The 23,150-nt window shown below is 41.3% G+C and overlaps 2 protein-coding genes across 5 annotated transcripts in view; one reads left to right on the top strand and one right to left on the bottom strand.

Annotated features, from left to right (window-relative positions):
* The window catches only part of bicdl1 (BICD family like cargo adaptor 1), a 30,916-nt gene extending 21,945 nt beyond the window's left edge, over positions 1-8,971 (top strand). For 2 of the 3 annotated variants that reach the window (XM_028034246.1, XM_028034245.1), the window contains one exon: positions 2,195-8,971. In XM_028034246.1, coding sequence (XP_027890047.1) covers positions 2,195-2,362 — 168 coding nt within the window. In that variant the 3' untranslated portion in view covers positions 2,363-8,971. The remainder of the gene's footprint in view (positions 1-2,194) is intronic. The other variant, XR_003597630.1, reaches the window with a different exon arrangement.
* Positions 8,972-9,386: 415 nt separating this feature from the next.
* On the bottom strand, positions 9,387-22,139 carry rab35b (RAB35, member RAS oncogene family b). Of its 2 annotated transcripts, XM_028034247.1 has the most exons (6): positions 21,814-22,135; positions 19,321-19,371; positions 17,701-17,824; positions 11,982-12,106; positions 11,753-11,877; positions 9,387-10,512 (listed from the first exon to the last, which is right to left on the bottom strand). In XM_028034247.1, exons 1-6 carry the CDS (start codon positions 21,863-21,865, stop codon positions 10,384-10,386), a joined length of 606 nt encoding a protein of 201 aa, XP_027890048.1. In that variant the 5' UTR covers positions 21,866-22,135; the 3' UTR covers positions 9,387-10,383. The 2 variants fall into 2 exon arrangements, with proteins under 2 accessions (XP_027890048.1, XP_027890049.1); XM_028034248.1 differs by lacking the exon at positions 11,753-11,877 and having other exon boundaries at positions 10,406-10,512; positions 21,814-22,139.
* Positions 22,140-23,150: the final 1,011 nt, after the last annotated feature.

Raw genomic sequence — 23,150 nt, 5'->3', positions numbered from 1 at the left:
TAGTGCTGCAACTAAAAATTACATTAGTTATAGATTATTCTGATCAATCGGATAAAAAAAACTGTCACATTCTGTATTATGGTACTTTTATATAACATTACAACTACGTTAAAAGATGAAAATAAATAAATAATTCAAATAGAAAAATAAACATTTCATTAATATGCAGTAACATAGCATTCCTTTAGTGAATGTTTGATCATTTGTAGCAAACGATGCATCTACAGGGGGGGAAAAATCCTTCCAAAATCAACATGTGAAAAGCTCAGGCATTTATGCTCGACTTATCCATGCAGTGTGGGGCTGATCTGTTGATTATTTTTAGATTATCCATCTTCTCCATTTTCTTCCGCTTAGCCGGAGTCGGGTCGCGGGGCTAGCAGCTTCAGAAAGGAGGCCCAATCTGCCTGTCGATCTCCCGCTCCCCTCTTCCCCCATTCGTGAACAAGATCCCGAGATACTTGAACTCCTCCACTTGGGGCAGGACAAACCCCCTGATCCGGAGAAGGCACTCTACCCTTTTCCGGCTCCAGACCATGGCCTCTGATTTGGAGGCACTGATCCCCATCCCGGCCGCTTCACACTCGGCTGCAAGCCGCTCCAGCAAGAGCTGCAGATCACGACCTGAGGAGGCTAATAGGACCACATCGTCTGCAAAAAGCAGAAATGAGATTCTAAGGCCACCAAATCGGATCCCCTCAACACCTTGGCTGCACCTAGAAATTCTGTCCATGAAAGTGATGAACAGAATCGGTGACAAAGGGCAGCCCTGGTGGAGTCCAACTCTCACCGGAAACGAGCCCGACTTACTGCCGGCAATGCAGACCAGACTCTGACACTGGTCATACAGGGACCTGACAGCCGGTATCAAATTGCCTGGTACCTCATACTCCCGGAGAACCCGGGAGTATGAGGTACTCCCATACTCCTCCCTCGGGGAGCCGTGTCCCGGCTCCCCGAGGGACACGGTTGAACGCCTTCTCCAAGTCCACAAAACACATGTAGACTGGTTGGGCGAACTCCCATGCACCCTCCAGGACCCTGCTTGTTTTCCACAGAATTTGAACCAGGTGAAGCTGAAACTATACCACTTGAGGAGTTTTGGGTACAACATACTTAAAGTCTTGAATGAAAAATATTCTTACTTTTTGTACAGTTTTGGATTAATTGCTCTGAATCTGTCCTTTCAGCACATCGCCTTCATTTGAGTCTGTACTCCAGTTAACGATTAATTACTAAATTGGTTGACAATTATTTCAATAATCAGTCCTAATAAATAGTTTAATTTTTAAGTATATATTAAGAGTTTGTGAAAAATATGTTTGTGCACACTCCTCAATGTGCAGCAGGTGAAAGTTAACTTGTCTTACACTCGAATGTTGAAAAGGATACGAACCGTCCACGTGAGCATGTTTTGTTACGTCTAAACAGGGATTCCTAGACGTCTCAGCTAAATCTGGTAGCCATGTGGTCCAAAGTGACTTGAGTTTTTTGCATCACACAAATCACAACCAGATATTGCCACTGTTGCAAACCACAAAGAAGACAACAGGAAGTGGTGGGAGGGCGGCGGGTTTTTTAATGAACTTATTACGTGAACACATTTATTCACTTATTTTTATGCAATGGAAACACAGCAACTGCTAAATTATGTCTTTTTGACATTAGCAGAATACCGACAAAGTTTTGTGCACATTGGTAACAAAGACGCGGCTAATGGCCTCAAACTACGACAGAATAGCTGCAGGAGGAAAACTCAGGAGTTGCAACAACCTAGCCAAACTCAACCTGGAGGAACTGCTGTGGTGGGACATCGAGTCTCAGTGACCTTAACAACACAGGACACAAAATTTGAGCTAAATTTCTTCCACAATGATGGAAGAAAACGGATAAATTCATTGAATAGAACTACTTTTAGTAATTGCTGTTAAACAGTATTAGTTTTTGATTATATTTCTTTTTAACTTAACCTGTGAGTTACATTAGACCTCAACACTAAGCATTTTGACTTAGTGTTTGAGTACGTCTTGAATTATTACACCAGCAGTTAACTTGACAGAGTCCAGTCTTGTCTCCAACGTTTCACATCTCACCCCCCGCCCCCCCCACCTCCACCCACAGGCTGGCGCCATCTCTGTTTATGTTTCCCTGCGGTTCCCTTCTCTCTCGTTCACTTTGCTGTCTCTGGCCGTAGGACGACATGCACAGAGTGATTGACCAGCAGCTGATGGACAAGCACCAGGACGAGTGGCGCTCGGTCCACGCCGCGCTGTCCGGATCGTCGAGGAGTCAGTCCCCGAGGCGAGCTCGCCGCGTCTCTGAGCGGGACAAGAGACTTTTCTCTTTTTTCAAAAAGAACTGAGCCCTGTCGGAACTGGCCCTTAAAGCACAGAAGAGACACGCAGAGACAGACGGAGGTGAGGGAGTGTATGGGTAAACAGCTCAGCCAAAGACAGGCAGTGGTAGGCAGGCGCTGATGTTGGGGGGGAGGTTCAGATAATTTTGCACTTTATCTGTCCCATTGCTCTGCTCCTTACTGAAAGGGAATGAAGGTAAAAATAAAAATCAACACTTCCCCAGAGGCTTTGGCTCAGCAATCCACCCTAAAGAGCGCTTCGCTTTCTGGTCTTACAGAACAGGACAGGGTCACAAAGTTTACCTCCATAGAGGAAGGTTTCCTTGTAGTGCCTACAAAACCCACTGCCAACTCTGTAGAGGTGGAGAACAATGTTAAAGCGCTACAGCATGAACAGTATGCATCTCAGTTATCAGGCCGAGGAGGCTGGGGAAAGGCAGAAGTTTGAAGTATTAAGTTAGAGCTCAGAGTATAAAGAGAAGTTCTGGCAGTGACAGAGTGCAGTGACACAACGATGGGGAGTCTCTCAGGTTTATTCATGTGTCAGGGGAAAAACGGAGCGTGGTGTGTTCAACACAACTGGAAAAGGTCAATTCCCAAATGGAAGAATATAAATAGAGAGGATGACTTACGGGCACTGCGATGGACTGGTGACCTGTCCATGGTGACCCCGTCTCTGACCCATTGACCAGTAGAGATAGGCACCAGAACCCCTCCCGACCCCACTAGGGTCAAGGGTGTATGATGATGGATGGATTGATGGACAGACTTATGGGCATTTTAAAAATGCAGTTCTAAAAGTGTAAATTAAAAAAAGAAAAAAAGTTTTTCTTCAAGAAACCTCTGACCATCTTAGCTATTGCAGCTAGTTGCTTTGATTGCAGTAGATCTCAGACTGAGTTTCTAAGTGCAAAGCAAGTTTTTTTTGTTTTTTTTTTTTTAAACAAAGCAGCTAGCCTGATAAAATCAAGCCCCTTCTGCTACATTATTTGCTAAGTACAGAGGGTCTATTGAGAACCGCTTCCTGGGCTGTGTTGAGGTTTTATATTTTGCAATTAGACTGGGATTTTTCCCTGACTTTTGGCACCAGTTTTGTGGGAAATTTCACAAATTGTAATTTGTGTTTTAACAATTTTATTGTAAACACCAGGAAAACTAAATTAAAAAAAAATAACTTTTCAGTTTGTGGGATGTTGTCGCGACCTCAAGAGACTCTCCATCCTCGTCCCTGACAGATGAATAAACCTTTATGGGGGGGTAGTAGAACTCCTTACATCTAGCTTAGTGGTATTACTTTCCTACTGCTCACATCATGGACATCATTTGAAGAAAAAGCACTGCTCAGTGTTGTCTCCGGGATGTCAGCCATCTTCCTAGTTGACCAAATTTCTTGTTTACATCAGTTTGAGAAGGGATTAGGATTTATTATATGAACAATAACTATGAATTCCACCGGTGAAAAGCAGTGCACCACAGCTGTCAGCATTCAATGTGACCGTTTGCAGTCACTCCTAGTGGAGATGGTCTACCTCCATTCCTCTCGCTTCAATACTTCACAGGCACTTTGATTTCTTAGCTTGCGGGCTTCCATACTTGGGGGACATTTCTGACTCCATTGGTGAAACGCAACGAAGCGAGCTCAGATGTTTGAGCGTGGATGATTTTCCGTGTGGCACATTAATGTCTCATGTCTGTGCGTGTTTAATGGAGCTGTGCAAACCTATGCAGGTGTCTTCACGTCATCTCAGCTGGTTGTTGGGAAGGATCAACCCAAAGAGTGATTTTTTTAAAATGAAAATGACAAATAGGTTTGGATGATATATTTATAAGAAAAAGCATACTTTTTTGACAGAAAATCTTTTTGTAGAGAGACATATCTGTACAATGTTTTTGTCGACTGTTTTTATGTGTCTTGTGAACTGAAACTCCTTCGATGGACCGGGCATCTTTTGGCTCCTTTTTCTTTCCTCTTTTGTCGTTTGGTGTCACACAATGAGAGAAATCCCATAAATTCAAATTATTTATTCAAATTCTCTATCTATATGATGCAATTTACCGGACCTAAACACGAAATTCTAAAATGTCTGCACATTTAAATGGTCTATACGGAAACTAACAGAGTTATATATTCTTCTATTTTTTTTTACGGAAGTGTTTAACTGGCCAAGCTAGTAAATAAATCCAGGAGCAGTATCCCACTAAAAGAAGAAACCTTCTTGCTAATGATGAGAAACTTTCAAGTTTTTATGAGTTTCACATTTCATTATAACGAGATACCGTTCTTGTATTTATTTATTTCCTTGTTCTGGCAGTTAAATGCTTCTGCATGTAAACAGCTGTTTAGCTAGATTTAGCTTAGCTTAATTTGCCTTATGTTAGCAAATACTGGAATTTAGAAAGGGGTGTACGCAGCTAGCTAAAGTTTATATTTTAGCATCACTGTGAATGTTACCACCCACATTTAAATCTATTGAGCTATAGAGCTTTGATGCTTCAGGGATAGAGCCTAACTAGCTGTGTCCCTGGTTTTAGAGATAAGATAGCCTAGCTTATTTAAAGCTAGCTGGCACGAGTAAACAGCCCTAAAAGTCAAGTATACTAATTAATGTATGGGGCTTGTGATTTTCAGGTAATCTGTTATTGGTAATGACCTAAAATTAAAAAGAATTGGGACTGAGGTTCTGTTAAAAATGTATAAGCAGCTAATATCTTGACTGCAGTACATAATTATCTCAGGGTCTTCATCTGGCATAAATTGAGACCAGCTAATCGTAGAGCCTGAAGCTAACGGCTAGTCTGAGAAGAGCCAACGGCAGCTTGTACCTCTGCACGTCTCTCCATTCAACTATAAGAAATTTAAAGTGACTCTGTCATTTTTTTTTTTAATAAACTGTCACCATTGCATTGGATGGTTTAAGTCTTTATAGGGAAATGGAGGTTGGAGGCTGTGCAGCACCAACTGTCTTCCTCTGTGAAATATACTGAGAATGGAACATGTGAAGCATTTATACAAACCTACCTAATAGAAAATGAAGGCATAAAAGTTACAGTGGTGTACACTAAAACCTCTGTGTCAGACAGTTATACTGACCGGAAACATTTCCATGTTTCATCTCTTGAGTAGTCAGGAAGATTTTTAGCGCCGCTCCACATCCTACCTCCACAATCGATGTATATAATCAACAGATTTTTTTTGTAAATAAGTATCCAAGCCAAACATGACAATGATTAACAGGCTCAAATGATAAAATTTGCATAAACCTAGATGTTTTTGAAGTAAAATTAATTTTAAGATGTCAGAATTTCACTTTAATCTTGACTCTTAGCTGCCTCCAGGATCAAATAATCTGGATGTGTTAGTAAATGAAAGACTTATGTACTATACGTAAGAATTAAGGTAAGATATTAACAACTTAAAAACATATAACATAACTTCAACGATGGACAGTCCCTGCAAGAGCCATTTCAAGAGACAACAGTTTTGAAAATGAACCAGTAGATTATTTCCAGGTCTTAGTCAGACTAGTGAATAATCAGTTTTAGTGTAAGCATTTACTTACAAAAGATAGACTTGAGAAGTTATTTTTTATCAATATTGTCCTGATAGAACAATTTACTCCATACATTATATAGCGAAACGAGACGCTATTTCTCTTTAAGGTAAAGCAAAACGGCACAATCAGCCCAATTTAAAATGAAAAAAATTGTAACCTCAAACATTAATTTCTAACATAATAATACTGGCCAGCAGAGATGATCACAATCATACCGTCAGTGTTTTTATGTAACCAATAATCACATTAGCCAACATATTGGAGTCAGCACTGGGACAAGAACTAAACTTCAGTTTCTTTGTTTTGATTTTTTTTTATGACACAACTTCAAGGAAAAAAGAAGAAGAAAAAAAAACGTTACGTTTGATTCTGTTGAATTTATTTTGATGTAAATGCTGTCTTGTTTTTTTTTTCTGGTTGATTTTGTCTCCGACACTGCAGACTGAATGAATTCTGAAAACATGTCCAGTGTCTGTGTGTGTGTCTGGCTGGGCGTCCTGATGCCGGCCGCCACAGATTGAAGTGTGTGTCGCAGTGGGAAACACAGAGATCCCATTGAGTGCGTTTGTGTTACTCGTCTCCGACGTCGTTTTCGAATCCAGTGCTTTCGGTGGGCTCATTGTACTCCGTGCGAGTGCTTCCATTCACCACTGACTGACGGCACTGTTTTAGTTACAAAATACTTCAAGCTATTCAAAATATTTATCATGCAATTTTCTTAGCATCCTTCTTTTTGTACGAATAAACTCTTTACAAATCCTCGCGTCTCAGTCTCACTGAGTTGGAAGCGCTTGTGTTTGTGGTTCCCACAGTTGGACAAATGGAGCTGCTGATCCGTTTAATCCTTCTGCTCAATTACAGAAACAGTGCATCAGACATACCCGCCGCAGTTTGACTATATACTGTGCAAATTGTTGCTGATTAAAAATGAGCAAAAAAGAAAAAAAAACAAAAACATGTTTGTCTCTGAAAGGACAAAAAACTATTTGTAGTTTTGAGTAAATATTGCATGTAAAGATTCAGACTCAGTGGACATTTTCATCCAATGTCTGTTAACCACCATCATTTCCTAAACTTGACTAAATGTCAAATTACAAACACAAACTTTACTGTATCTTATTAGGATTTTATGTGACAGTGGGAAATAATATGACTTAATTAGCGCAATGCTCAGGAGGAACGCTGCAAATGATGGTCGGACAGCGGGGAGGCGGAGGAGTTGGGGTGCTGTCCGGTCAGAGAGTCAGTTCCCGAAGCCACACACACACACACACACACACACACACAATCAGAAAAGCGCACATGGAATCAGTGCAGCACCATGAAAGAGTTATGGGGTCCAAATGACCCCATCTCTTAAAATTGCGGGAGGGTTAAAAATATTTGCAAATCTAAAAAAATAATATAGCAAACACATGTAAAACTCCGTCTAGATCAGGTTCATCACCAAGTTAAAATGTTTCAAGCCTTCATTTTGTGTAACTTTAAGGAATAGGACTTACAGAAAATGAAATCCTTAAATCTAGTGCCTCAGAAAATTTGAATATTACAGAAGATCAATTAGAAAATATTTTTTTTTAAAAATGAAATGCAAATTTTACTTTCATCTGAAAAGAGGACATCGGACCACTGAGCGAGAGCGGAGTTTTTTCTCTCCTGGGTTCGACACGTCAGGAGCTCAGGAGTGGCTTCACAGCAAGAATGTGACTCTTGATGAACCTCTGGTCACCCCTTGAATGGATTTTGCTCGACAAGGCTGCCATTATCCCCGGTGCATCTTTTCCTTTCACCCAGATGAGACCAAAATATCACTTATTGCAAAATGCCTTTGGTGTTAGAACAAGAATATATAAAGGAAAAAAAAAAAAGACGTATTAAATGGATCTGGAAGCTAGTATGAAAGAAAATTTTGTTGGGAACCAGATTTACAAAAACATTCAAAAAACAAATAAAGTTGCCAAAAGAAATCCTTTAAATGAGTGAAGCTGCTATATTTCTTGATTTTTTTTTTTTTTTAGAATTTTCAAAATAGCTGTTTTTTTTTTTTTTACAGAACAACAAAAGACATACTGTGACCTACCTTAAAAAATGGCCTAAGTTGTTTTGTTTTTTGCCAGGTGACTAATATTTTTGTCTAAATCTTTTGGAGAGAAAAAAAAAAAAGACCTGGTGAAAAAAAACAAAAAAACTTAAGCCATTATTTTAGGAAGGCGACAATATTAAAGTTAGTCATGTCAGTATATTTAGTGCACTATTTATTAAACTGTAATTATTTTTGCTTCCTTATTGCTTTCGCCAGGCTTCAAAATCAACCTAAACACCAGTTCAAACTTTACACCATCTTCAGAAAAAAACAACAAAACAAAGAGATTGCTAAAATGAACTCGGGACCAAAATCAATCATTATGTGTCAAATATTTATTTCTTTAAAACGTTTGTTACTGATTTAATTCATGTAGGGAAAACTGAATAGTACAACTTTATTTCTCCAGTGTACAGCGAACCACAGCTGACGAGTGTGTTGTTTCATGACCCCAGCACACTGGGCATGTGCAGCACATGCACGATTTGGTGCGCCAGTCGTGTGTGTATCTTCTATATTGAATATAAACACACATTTGTATATATACACTATACACCACGTGCGCACTACATACACACATGGTAGAGAGAAATCAAAGTGTGGGCTTTCTGATGCCTGTTGGCGCAAACCCACCAGAACCCGCAAAGAGTATTTCCTCCTCCTCCATCTTCAGTAATGCTCTCCCAATTTTAAAAAACAAAAACAACAATAAATGTCAGTAATAGATGCTGATGGGAAAACATGACTCGGGTCCAGGCGCAGGGGATCCGGTGCTGCCGCTCGTTCCGCCACGTTGTTGCCATGGACACCGAAAACTGACTGCTAACACTCGAACAGGTTGAGGAAGAGGGAGGGAGGGAGTGAGGAAGGGCTGGTGACGGAGATCAAAACATGACATTAGTCACTATTAATGGAGAGAACACAGTCAGTTCTCGCTAGCTTTTACAAAAAAAAAAAAAAAAAAAAAATTCCGCAAAACAAAGAGTTACATGCCAAAAAAAACACCAACCAGAAAATAAAATTAAAACAAAACAGAAAGAGAGCAAGAGGAAGCCCCAGTGCGGCCTGGAGGAGAGGTCACAGCGATGGCGGGCTTCTTCTTGCAGATGGTGAGTCGGTCGCTGCGAGGTGCTGATATGTGGGCGATGAGGAAACACAAGGCTGGCGGCAGCAACACAGAAGAAGAAGAAGGGGAGGAGGAGGACGAGGAGGAGGAGGGAGCATTTCCTGAGGACTCAACAGGGTCCCATCAGACGCCGATTCACCCTGTATCCTGGCCAGCTGACGGCCGCTATGGCAACAGTCCAATGACAGGCTCTGCCGAGCTAATATATTTATATAGATTTTCTTTGTTTTATAATATTGGCAGTATCTTTTTTTTTTTTTTTATATATATATATATAAAAAGAAAAAGGTTTAAAGGAAAATGGAAGGGGAAGTAAGACTGCAGTGAACAGTGCAATGGGAGCTCTGGGAGTGAGTGGTTCACCTGCTCTGCTGCGTGGAGAAGATCCAAACAAAAACAGTGAAAACATGAGATCAGTTAACATTGGCTCAGCGCTACTGGAAGTTAGGTGATTAAGGAAGGGGAAGCTTGGCAAAATACTGAGGAAAAAAACAAACACAAAAAAAAAAAAAAAACAACACGAGAAAACACCAGTTCAGTCCTTTAGGTTAACTGCTAAACGTGCTAATCGACTTCATCATTGGGCTCGTCCCCCCCCCGACAACGAAACCGAGAAGTTCATGATCTGTTGGCGCTGCGGGCGGATGAAATGTACGCACTTTTAAACACGAGAGGAGTTCTTTCTTTCGCAGCCATGCGCAAAGTCCTCGCTCCGCCCATGGGAGGGGTAAAAAAAAAAAAAAGAAAAATAGCTAAACTAATTCAATGAAAAAGTCTAGAGGAAACGAGTCCTCCCTCCCCCCCCCTCAGGTGCGGAGCCGGCCTCGGCCCGCAGCGTCCTGTGTGCGGCGGAACGGGAAGGAGAGATGAGATACTGACAGGAGGGTAAGACGGGGGGGTGGCGGAATACGCAGACGGAAATCTGAGCTTTGTGTCCGTCAGACGTCGGCTTCAGATTCTTCACCGAAAAAGAGGAGCTCAGGTCAAACAGTGCTTCTCTGATCGTTCCAAATAAAACCTGATCTGACGCTTCATAAAAAATCTGTACAAATTTTTTTGTTTTTCTTCTTCTAAAGTCTTCATGATTAGTTTGTCCAAAGGGGACGATATTTCCATTTATTTTGTTTTTTTTTTTATTTCTTTTTTTTTCTGTATATTCAGTAAATCTTTATCTGCTCTTTAATTTAGATGCTCTGAGTCCCATGGTGTGGTGTGTGAGTGTGTGGAGAGGAGATGCCTCCGGCCGTTTCACCGCTCGCTTTTGCTAGCAGCACTTTTTCTTCCGTTTACTGTTCCGGGTGAGTTTGACCACGTCGTTCTGTTGCTGCTGCTGCTGCTTGGCTAGAACCTCCTTCTTGGCTTTTAGCACCAGCTCTGTGATGCAGTTGAACATCTGCAAAGCAACAACATGACAGTTACCATGTGTTTGGAGGACTTTCTTATTTTTCTTTTTTTTCTTCTTTTTTTTCTTTCCGTTTTGGAAAGAGGCTGATGCAACGCTGGATTTATTTTAAATAAATCAATTCCGTGATCACAGTGATTAACAGTTGGCGCATAATTGTGAGTTTCTTGCAAATGTTTCGCAAGAAATGGTCAAAAACTTTGGGTTTCAGTGAGTGCCATCTCCCACCTGCAGGTGGCAGTATTTCTTGCTTCTACTACACTGCCTGACTTGGTATTAAGTTAAAAGTGTGACTTCCGGTGAACACTCCAGCCGATTCATCCAACTTGGAAGTTTTAATTTCCCAGTTCCGACCACAACTGGAACGCATCAACAGTGTGTGATCAGTATGGTGAGTAACAGTGTCTTCAGTCAGAAGCTTCTTCAAATTCACTGAAACACAGGCTGCTACAAGAAACCATTCCTGCCATCACCGTCTACAATAACTGAAGAATTTGAGTTAATAAGAGTTACAACATTTAATTTCCCTTTGGGATCAATAAAATATTTCTGAATTGAATTGTGAATGTGAAAATTATGCAGTTATACATATTTAACATATAAAGGATGGCAGCCATTTGCATTCAATCCCTTTACTCTGACACCCCTAAATACAAGGCAATGCAAGCTTCAGTAATCATCTAATGAGTAAACAGAACAGAGCCGTTCATCATCAGACAAACACTCAATGTACCAAATGCTTGGTGAATATAAAACATGCATAGGTGGACAGTGTTGATGTTGGTCTGCTTTGACAGACCACAGATAGTGAAAAGCATGGCCTTTGTATTATAAACTAAAGTATTAAAGCTGGAGTTGCACCGATTGCCGTTTTTTAAAAAGATTGATTGCTGATCTTTTAAAGGGCTGACCTGTTTTTGTCGGAGAAGTCGCTAAATACAGTGACAAGTGTTAAGTTGGCAACAGTGGAGAAACTGCTGAGACGAGATGAAAACAGTCCAGTCAAAGTTCAGGGCTAAAGACAACTGACAGTCGGACTATTGTATACAAGAAGAATGGAGAAAAATGTAAATGTTTAGATGTAAAAAGCTGGTAGATACTCTTAGGTGAAACTGACTCACCTTTTGGATTTTTATTTGTAAAGGATTTTGGAAATCAAAACACAATCGTGAACCTCGGTAAAATGCATCGCTTCTGTAACACTCTGCACTCCGAGAAGAAGCTGCCTCACCTCTTCAACGTTGATATTTTCTTTCGCGCTCGTCTCAAACAGGCTGATTCCCATCTGTTCCGCAAACTTCTGCGCGTCGGTCGTCTCGACCACCTTCGAGCTGGGGTCGTCGTTCTTGTTTCCCACTGAAACGTGGAAACACATCGCAGGTTCTGATCGTCTCTCCGCATTCAGACCGGCACGTAACAAACAGCTGGGCCTCTTTTGGCGGCGTGAGACAAAGACCCACCTAATATTCGGCAGACGTCGTCACAGTTCTGGTTGATTTCATGTAACCATCGTTTGACGTTGACGAAGGACTCGGCGCTCGTGACGTCGTAGACCACTATGACCCCGTGCGTTCCCCTGTAATATCTGGAGATGGGAAAACGCGAGATTTGTGTCGGTGCCTCGTTGTCTTTGGAAGATGTTGGACACGTCAACATGTGAGAGACAATTGGTGATTCGGCGAATATAATCAATACATAAAGACGAGACACAAATTAGAAAGCTAATTCCGGGTTCCCCAATTGCAGTTTTCTAGCCGATCTTTAAGAAGCCTGACGTGCCAATCCTGATTTTAGCCAAAACCAATTTTCTTTGTCTGAAAAGTTGCTAAGTATAGCGACAACGGAGCTAAGTTGTCAACAAAGGAGAGGCTATTGTTAATATCACACATGCCGATTGGCCGATCGCCAATCACCTGAAATGAAGAAAATCAGAGATAATTTATTGGAGCACCCAAGTCCAGTCCTGACAACGAGTCTCAATAGATTTTCCTGCATACATAAAGGATTATACAAGTCACGTTTATTATTGTAGCACTGTTCCTCAGCAAGGCAGTTTGATGTGCTTTACACAGTTAAAAACATAATAAAATAACCAATGAAACGAGCAAAAAAAACATCACATTTTGTCAAATGCAATCAAAATCATCAAGCATATATTGATCAATGTTCCAGTTGTTCCGAATCAAGGAAAACTCTAAACAGGTGGGTTGTTGGTACTCAGTGTTTCAGACGTTTTTGCAGTTTTCTTGAAGTCTGTTGCAAAATGTGTGGCACATAAAAACCGAATGCTGCTTCTCCATGTTTGGTTCTGGTTCTGGTCTGTGTCACCAGAAGACCCGAGAGGTCTGGAAGGTTGGTGCAACGACAACAACAGATCTCTAAAGTATTGTGATGCTGGACTGTTCAGCGATTTATAAACTAAATAAGAATTCTAATAGGGAGCCAGTGGAAGGAAAAAATAATCAACTTTTCAGCACCCAGACCTAAACCTTATACAAAAATTTTGTTGAGCAGATTTCATACGGTTTTCCAGTGGTGCCAGAAGACAAAGCTGGCACAGTCTTTTTTTTAAATTGTAGCTGGTGTCCAGGAGATGGGGACAAATCTCCATTTTGAAAGTAACCAACCTGAAATTTCAATAGAAAGGTTGAAAGGGCTAATACTTGTTAGCTAACTGCAGCCTCAATAATCAGTTTGTTTATAGGTCCAATATGTAGGTGAAGAGTGGAGAGAGCGCTCATCTCAGGCTTCCTGTTAGCTGTGACTGTAAGGAGATTCTGTTTTGTTGGCCAATTTTGTCCCAAATGTCTAACAGTAAGAGGACAGAAGGTAGGTGGACACACACAGAGCCAGAGAGTCGGACTAAACCTGATGCTACCTTTTTTCCAGAACCCCCCCATCCCCCCCCAAGAAAAAACATTCCACAAAGCCGAACCCCTTTATTCAATAACTTGTTACTCATATTCATCAGAATATTTGTTACATTTTTACATCTCAAAAAACATCAAAGTTGTAACTGTTCGCTACTCGACTGCCTCTGCAGGTTGTTCTGCCTGAGCAGGTCACAGGCCCAACAGTCCATGTAAACGCCAAAATTCATTTAGGACGCAATGAGGTGCAACAACATTCCACTTCAGTGCCGGTAACAATCAGCCTGAACAGGCATCGTGTTCTGCAGAGGGATTCCTGGAGACCTGGTAAACTGGGACCGTAGTCCTCCTCAGGGGCTGAAACATCCACACCGCCTCATTCCTTCAGGAAGAGTTGACGTCCTGTTCATCCTCACTGCAGTGGTCCATCTACGTCTTAGCAGCTGCTTTAAGCTAACTGCGGCGTGCATGTCCCTACTAAACTCACAAAGGGACAAGAAATCAGCTTTGGTTCAAGCTTGCAGCATAAACCTGGTGGCTCTGTTGGATCACATTCACATCACAAGTGATCGGCTCTAGAGTTGGAACCGTACTGAGACCACCTCCTTCTTGGTACAGTTGTTTTGGTCTGTGTGATTCAATCACACAGCACAAGCATGATTGACAGCACCAAGAGCCTCTCCTGCAGCTTTAAGTGTGAAAACGCCTTTAGAATTGAGACTTTAAGTTACATTACTCCACTTAAAATGACCAGAAAACAACCAAAAACCTCAGATCTTTGTTTTAGTAAAAATATATTATGCCATTACAAAAACTTACAAATTCAGCAAGAGGTAAGGCGAGTAGTGGAAGCTGAAACCAGAATAAACCCTGTGAGGCATTCTCTAACCATGACAACACGAACGTGACGGAGCAGAAGTAGAAAGCCTGTGATCCATGAAGATAAAATCTGACAAAGCCCGTTTTGCCTTCTGTGCGGTAAATGGACTGAACCTGCACACCGCTTCACTAAATATATACACATAGACTCGTCTGCAGTCCTGGTGTGTGTACATTCATTCCCTGACACACAGATATTAGGCAACTTGAAACATTTCAACATCATCGTTTCCAGCGAAGACGATGCTGGAAACCTACAAGAATACAAAGATGACCCACTGAGTCACAGTGTCCATATATATGCTCATTTGGTAGCAAGTCTTCAGCTGAAAGGTTTGCAGCCCACTGAGGCCTGTATACTATTCAAGCCCCCCCAAACAATGCCCTTCCTGGCATTACGTTCTCTACAGCCATGCCTTGTGTAGAGGTCTTGATTCTGTTTCCTTGCAGCAACATGAAGAACTTCAGTTTTTAATGCTCATCTGCTTACATGTCACTTTACAAGAAGGACATGTTGCTCCACAACATCTTAAAGAGCAGTATTATGTAAAAATTCACGTTTTTTGAGCATTACATCGGGTTATGTTATTCACTAGTCAAAAACACACCTGGAGTGTTGCCTTAATTCTTTCATGCATGTTTGAGAAATCTTTTAATCTCCCATGGCAACCATTCGGCTGTGCTAAATGCCTGGGTGGATCTAGCTCCACCTCCGAGGCGCTGCTCCTCCTTAGAGCTGCAGCTTTCAAGCTACTGAGCTTCCACCTCCTAGAGGATCCCTCTAATGCAGTGGTGCCCAAAGTGGGTCCTGGAGGGCCGGCATCCTGCCCGTTCTAGTTCTCTCCCTGTTAGTAACAACCTTTTCATCGTGTCAGTGTTCTCCTTAGGCCTTCTAACGAGCCATCATTTGAGCCAGGTGCGTTAAACCAGAGAGAGAACTAAAACATGCAGGATGCCGGCCCTCCAGGACCCACTTTGGACACCCCTGCTCTAATGTGACTCCCTCACTCAGCTCCTTCAGACTAGCCAGCAGCAACTAGCAAACACCTGGTGGAACTGAGCATCAGCTGAGCTCATTATAGGAGCTACTACTCAGTGCAACGCTGGTAAAAAAGTTGCTAAAACGTTAATAGAGGATGGATGTGATGGCTATCTGGGGGTGGAGTTTCAGAAAGAGCAGAAGCTTCTTAAAGAGACAGGCCCATTTTTAAGGCGTTAAATTACAAAGTCAAATGTGACAGATACAGCATTTTTATAACCGACTTTAACAGTTACTTGACTGTGCTATAAAATGCTACTACATGCCTATAGTGCCCCTTTAATATAATACAAATCCATTATAGTCTTTAAGGTCTTAAATTGACATGTAATGTGTAGTGAATCAACATCACAAGCCTTTGGAGATGTAGATAATAATACCATTAATTAAATATTTTCATCTAAGTCTGAATAAATCTTGCCCAACCCTAGTGTCAACTTGTTTAAATTACAAAGTTCATAGTTTCAGTTTTATAGGAGACACTGGCAATAAATGCTGAGCACAGTCTGTCTGACAAGAGATATTTAGGCAGGCAACAGCAACAGAACACTGAGCACATTGTACAACGAGGAAAAGACGTCTACCATCGACATCATCACCAAGCGAACGTTAATCACTTGAAATGTTTTGGATGCTTCGCCTTCCTGAGCTCATTCTGCCGGACGAACTGACGCAGTCCTGGAACAGTGTAGTCACTGGGGTTCAGTTTGCTGCCGGATTATTCAAATTAACGGAGAATTAAATCGCTCCCACTTAACACCGCAGCTCAATGACGGGGGTGTAGCGACAGAAAAGTATGATGTTCACTCCTAAATGTATGAAGACCACACACAAAGTTGCCGTAATTTCTGGACTATTGAGCACATTCGAATACAAGTCACACTCACTCAATTTAAAAACAAAATGTGTTCATATAAGGCATCTATAAGCCACAGTTGTCCACGCTGCGCGCATCTCCAGGTTTTAAAAGAAGAGAATACACAAGTCAGGCTTCCTGTGGACCACAACGATTTCATGTTTTCCTTCGAAACGTTCACACTAGACCTGTCACCATAACTAATTAATTGTCCCAGAATTTACTGTGATGAACGTCAACATTGTTGTTTTGAGACCATTTTCAAGTAACATAATGATAATGGCATAATAATGGAAGAACATGTTCTCCAAGATCAATAAACTTTTAATTCTATTGATCATTTAAACACAGGAACAGGAAAACATTTTACATATCCAAAATCAATCCAAACAGAAGCAAGAAATAAAATTAATTATAAAGTCTCCATAAAGAAAATTGTTCTTAACAAAAAAAAAAAAAAAAAGGTGGGGGGCAAAACACAAAACTGAGAATTTTTGTCATCCAGTTTTTGGTAGAAAGAACGAGAAAGAAGGAAAAAATGATAAATCATGCAAAGGGAAATTATTGAGCTAGTTTTAACATATTGATTAATTGATTTACTGCTTATTGCGACAGGCCTAATTGACACTCAATTCTGATGTTTTGCACGTAATGTGTTGCCGTAATGACTTCAAGAAATCAGTTTTTTTTCTGTGTGGTAATTTATATTAAGAAATTAAATGCGAGTGCTTTATGGTTTACGATTCCCAAGCGACTCGCATGCGTCACACAGCAGTCCTCCGTTGGATGGAGCCGTTTCTGAAACGACTTTCAAGTTTATCCACTAATAGGAACCGACAAATTGTCACAAAATCATAACACGGAGGAAGTTAATAAAACGAAAGCACAGCTAATGGCAGCAGAATTTTGTGAAGCATTGACTGCAACTTCTGTAGAGAAGTCTGTCTGGATGTGTAGTAAGGGTCAAGTATTGCTTTAAGCATCGTTTTTTTTGGTCAATACATTAAATAACCAAAAAAAATAAAGAAATAAATAAAAAGAATACCCTGCTGTTTTATCTAACCTTACATCTGATTCTCATTCACAACATGTTGCAACATGTTTTGGTTGGGACAAATGATGCAGCATAGATTAAAGGTGAAAACTCAAGAATAAACTGTTGTCCTTTATAACGTAGCTGCTGCGTCTGACTGATCTAAACGCTGTTAGGTGAGCAGTGATGTTTCACGGCGGCTAACTGGAAGATAAAACAAAACCAGTCGAGTTTAAAAGTGTCCGAGCGGTTAGAAGTCAGAGCGAGCCCTGAGGTGCACGCACCAAAAAGTGTAAGTGCAGCTGTTGCCGTTGCACAGCGAGGAGCCTCCCTCTTCCGTCTGTAATTAGGATCTGTGGGGGAATCCCACCCAGTTTCACAGCGAAGCACAAACTCGCTGTCGTTGCCTCCTAGCTGCTCCCCTCATATAATATCTCATTTGACGACCGCAGAGCGCCTCCCGAGGCTTCCATCGGCAGCGTGGAGCGGCGGCTCTACTCACGTGGAGGTGATGGTGCGAAAGCGTTCCTGGCCCGCCGTGTCCCAGATCTGCAGCTTCACCTTCTCGCCGTTGATCTCCACTGTCCGGATCTTGAAGTCCACGCCTATCGTGGTGATGTAGCTACCTGTGAGCAGCGGACGGAGACGGGATGTAGAGAGAGCGGCACGTGCAGACGTGGAGGAATGTTGCTGAAGCATTCATGTCCTGTGACGTTTTCAACATTTTGTCGCATTGCAGCCGCAAGCGTCACTGTTTTTATGGTGATAGACCAACAGTAAGAAGAAGGATATAGGGTTTGAAGTTTTTTAACAATTAGATATCTAAAACTGTGATGTGTATTTCTACTCAAAATTCTAGATCAGGTATCTATGACAATGTGCCCCATCCATAAGGGCAGATATATTCAGTCTAATTCTATGTTTTATGCTCTGAGCGACGTCATGCTTTATTATTTATTTTACATTATATTTACAATTTTTAATTGTACTTTTTAGCCATTTGAAAGAAGATTTGTTGAAGTTTATTTTTACACGTTTGACCAAAGCAGTCATCCTGTTTGTGTCGATTTCTTTGATTTATTTTACGTTGGCTGTTCTTCTCCTAACTCCACTGACTGAACAAATGAAAGTTGTTTTTACATATTTGACCAAGCTTGTGATGCTATTGGTAAAGTTAAATGTTCTGTACTGGTGCAGAGCTAGCAAATATATTTATAAGTCAGTACATTTATGCCTGTATAAAGCAAAAGAAACGTTTGAAGTAAATTCAGCATCGTCAGTCTCTATGGGACGGTTATCGGCCCGTACCAACCCTCAGATATCAGTATTGGTATCGGACATGAAAAACTTTTATCAGTATTTACTATGACTTTTGTACATCAGGAGACTTTAAATTTTCTCCATCTGTCTTTATGAAGCAGCTCAATCTTAACCAGATTAGATGGAAAGCATTTTTAGATTCTAGCCTCAACTTTGACTGGGCCGTTCTAACGCATGAATACGGTTTGATCTAAACCGTTCAACTGCAGCGCTGGCTGTATGGTGAGGATCCACGTCCAACAGAAAGGTAAACATCGGCCTCCGTTTCAAGTCTTTGCTCCAGCACTGATCTGTATTTAACTCCATCCATCTTCCCATCAAATTTGCCCAGCTTCCCCAAAGCATGACTCTGCCACCACCGTGTTTCCATGTGGGGAAGGCATGTTTAAGGTCAGGAGTGTTCCAACTCATTTTCAAGATTGAGAATGTTTTTAAAGGGCCAGCTGTGGCCAAATGTATTGATAAAACTGCTCAAACTGCTAAAATATTAACAAATAGCTGATTCTATCTTATGAGAACCTCTTAAAGTTAAATAATGTTGAACAACTTTTCACCTTCATATAATTTAGCAGAATACAGATAAAACTGCTGTGATTTGATTGATTAAAAATAATATTCTTTTGAAAGGTTTCATATCTAGACTCTGGAGGGCCGCATAAAAAGCTTCTGGTGGACAGAGGACCAGTTATGGTCTACCGTATAAAATCCCCCAACAGATCCTCTGCGGTTTGTGGCTGCGATGTGACAATTTGTTAAGGCGAAGTGTGAGTACTTTTGTGTCGGCAGAGGCGAAGCCACAGACCTGAAAATGTGTTGTCTGCGAAGCGCAAAAGGAGACTGCTCTTTCCCACTCCTGAAAGAGAAACAAAACACAGGAAAAGGTTTAGAGTGCAGCAGGTTCCTAAAACCTCCCGTCCTCGTCTCGGACGGTTTTGGACGGTTTCGTACGACCTACAGGTGTAACTCAGAGTTTACGTGGGTTCGTATCGTAGACGTCATGTGGTGACGACAGCGGCGGTTGGTGTAACCTTTGTGTACCGACTTTACAGTCAACTTATACAAACACCTTACGAGCTCAATTAGATTAGCTAAAGTGTAACAAACTAAAGCACCGAAAAGGAGCAGACAAACTATGTACATCACAAGTTAAAGAAAACAAAAGGAGGACAGCGATGTTTAGAGTGGGATCGCTGCTTTGTCCTCAACAGATCACCTTTCCGCTTCAGGCTCTCCTGTCCTGCCCGTTCCTTTGTGTCATTGCTGGCGTCTAACATTTGATTGGTCACAGGCTCTTGTGATCTCTACAGCCCAGAGTTTTGTTCAGGCTAACAATAGATAAAGCTTCAAAGGAGAGTTTTCAGAAAACACCATGGCTTCCAGCTGCCTGACTAAAAAAAAAAGAAAAAAGAAAAAGAGGAACAAATCACTTTCTCTGACTACAACAAGCTCCACCGTGAGGAGCTTGATGGGCCTTTATTTACAATAAATATCGCAGGTATATGATGAAATATATGAATGAGGTCATGCCAAGCTGCACTGCAGGGTGAGATTCTCATCTCACTACAAATCCTACAGCCATCAGCATCTACAACAAGAGGACACCTGCGTAACACGATTCACAACATTTAGCTTCCCTTTGGGAAAATAAAGTATTTTTGGATTGAGCTGATTTCGGTAACCTTGGTTAAACACTCCAAGGTTTCACTACCACGGCGATTATAAGCTGTAGTTTTCAAACTGTGTGACTTTAATAACAGTGACAAGTGGTGAACATTTTGTTTGCACACCACCAATGTTATTTTATTTTTGTGATCAGAAATATTTTCAAAAAGACTTTTCTCTTCTACAAACATGAGGGGAACATCCAGCTTTCATCCAGCTGACCGCTCACGTGGAGGAATGGCACCGTAGGGTTACTCGATAAAACTCTGGTCACTTTAACCTTATGTTGAATTAAAATGACTGTATTAAGCCATAGGAAATTACACAACTGAATATTTAAATTATCTTAAAAAACCTCGGAGGTCCACTGATCAGGACTTTCCTGATTTCCAGTTCTGCTTAAAATCTGAGCAAAACTAAGTAGATGAATGAGGGGACAGAAAATGCACACGTTGCAGTATTTTACCTTCCGATCAGAAAGAGATTGCACAAGCTTAATTAGCCACAATGTAACAGGTGACTGTTGACCGCTGGAAGTAAAATTGTATTTTCCTGCTGCTCAACCATTTTTCCAAAATAAGCCGTGCTAAACAGCAGACAGTTGCAGCACAGCGGACGGGACACTGGAGCCTGTGTGAGAGTTGTGCCTTGTTCTGTGGCCGGCCAGCTGATGGGCTAGTGGTGCCAGGATTTGGAACTGTCAGTGAAAGCAAAGATTATTGACCCTCCCACACCCACCAACCTCAAACAAAAATCAGACTCCCAGCAGGATGAGACGCTGCTTCTCAATAGGGTGGAGTTGAATTACAAAAGTGCCAGAGGAGTAGCTCCAACCACCCCTGTGCAGCGTTCAGCGGTGACTGGGAATTTCTCTTGCCTGGGTTAGGAGTACATATGACAGCATGCGGCTGACTGCTCTTAACTGGTGACACTTTGTGTTACTACTGCCCACTTTGTTATTCTCACTTCAGTGTGGGCAGCTGCAGCGATGAACTCTTCCACAATCAGGGAGCTCAGACTTTCATGCTACCTAACCTGAATCACTACAACAGCTTCCCGCCACTTAGTCAACATTAAGCACTTGTAATAAATATAAGTAACCTATTGAGTCAAGTAGCCAACACCAACAACATAAACAAAAATGTCTAGAAATAGTTATTTACATTGCCAAGCATGAATCAGAGATGCTAGCTTAGCTTCAGCTAACAGACACAACCAAGAGGCCAAATGAGACTGACATAAGACAGCCCCGGTGAAGCTATTTAGGTCAAAGAGAGGCTATTGCTATAGAGACACAATAAATGCCCCACTAACTACCGAACAACACGCGAAACGTTCGTGAGACAACCAAAGATGATGTGGAGGCGGCATCCAGCCTGACATGCCCAGTCCGGACACACAACCTCCGCCCTGTCACTGGCACAGAAACATGGCGGATGTGTACATTTCCCTCATTATTTTCGTTTTAAAGCTACACAATTACACACGGTAAACGCGTTCAGCAAGTGTGCTAAGGCGCAACGCTGTATTTCTCCCTCTCTTGTGGTAAAAAAATAAATAAAATATATAAATATTTATAGAAAAAAATTCGTCAAGGCCCACTTCCCGTCCCGCATCCCCGGCTTCTGCTTACCGCTGTCACCGATGATGAGCAGCTTGAAGAGGTAATCGTAGTCCCTGGCCATGCCGGTAGCTGGTAGCTAACCTCCGCCTTGTGCAGCTTCTTCGCTTGGCTTGTTGCTCAGGTCCCCCCTGTCCCGTAGAAAATGTATCTGCCCCCAGGTCCCCTGATGAGAAAAAAAGAGTCACAACCGAAGCTGGAAACTACTAGCCCCCCGAGCCGGCGGCGTTTTTCTCGGGGTTTCGCGGCGTCAGCAATCCTCCTGCTCCGCTGCAAACAGCCGGAAACTCTGCTTCCTTCTCTAGCGGAGCTGCACCCAAGTGTGACCCGGCCTCACTGCGCAGACTCCAGCTCCAGCGCGCATAGGACAAAACAAGATGTGGAGCATTAGTGAAAGACGGAACTATTTTTGTCGTTTATTCTATTTTTTTATTTTTTATTTTTATCATACATGTTGAAATATTTTTGTTGGAATGTTTTTAGTATAAAATAAACAAAGAAAAATCAACGAAATTTAGTGAGAACTTAATGCTGCATTAATCCAGTCATAACAATATAGCGAAATAATTAACTTGTTTTTTTTGTCACTTTTCTTTTGTGACAAAAAAAAAATAAAATACAACGCCCACTTCTGTGGTGAAAATCTTGAGAGATGTTATTTTGGAAAACTTGATATTAGAGTGGTACTTATTTAAAAAGTCTGACAACCACTGATATTACTATTTGTATCACCAGTTTGATTATTTTAGTTACCTCATCTGCAACATATTCTTCAGTTTTATCTGGAATTCATCAGCTGCAGTGTTTGATAGTTCTGCAATAGATTGCAAATTTAGACTGGGACATGACCAAAGGTTTTCATTGAAATGATTTCAGCTAATGCGGGTAATACTGTGTATCAGGAAGAACGGTGTCCTATTTCAGAAAGCACTTGTTTAATGAGAAAATTTGAATGTTTTGTTTTTGCTTGTAATTAGTGGGGTACTATTATCTAAAATTTCCTTTTTTAGCTTTATATCATGTTATGTTATTCCCTCACCAAACAGCTGGAGTGTTGCTGTGATTCTTTCATGCGTGCTTGAGAAGGCAATCATTCTAGGTGCCTAAATGCTCAGTTCCTTCAGACTAGTGGCAGCAGCAATTAACAAACACCTGGTGGAACTGCACATCTGCCAAGCTCATCATATAAGCTACTTCTCAGTGGAACACCTCCAGGAAAAGTTGTAAATGGAGAAAATTTGTTGTGATGACTTCCTGAAGGCGGAGTTTCAGAAAAAGCAGAAGCTTCTTAAAAAGACAGAGTTCCAATTTTAAGGCGTTAAATTGCAAAGTCAAATTTCTTTTAAGTC

Source organism: Xiphophorus couchianus, chromosome 12 (assembly GCF_001444195.1).
Source record: "Xiphophorus couchianus chromosome 12, X_couchianus-1.0, whole genome shotgun sequence".
NCBI lineage: Eukaryota > Metazoa > Chordata > Actinopteri > Cyprinodontiformes > Poeciliidae > Xiphophorus > Xiphophorus couchianus.
The sequence above is the reverse complement of the archived record's forward strand: the minus strand, read 5'-3'. Positions and strand labels throughout refer to the sequence as shown.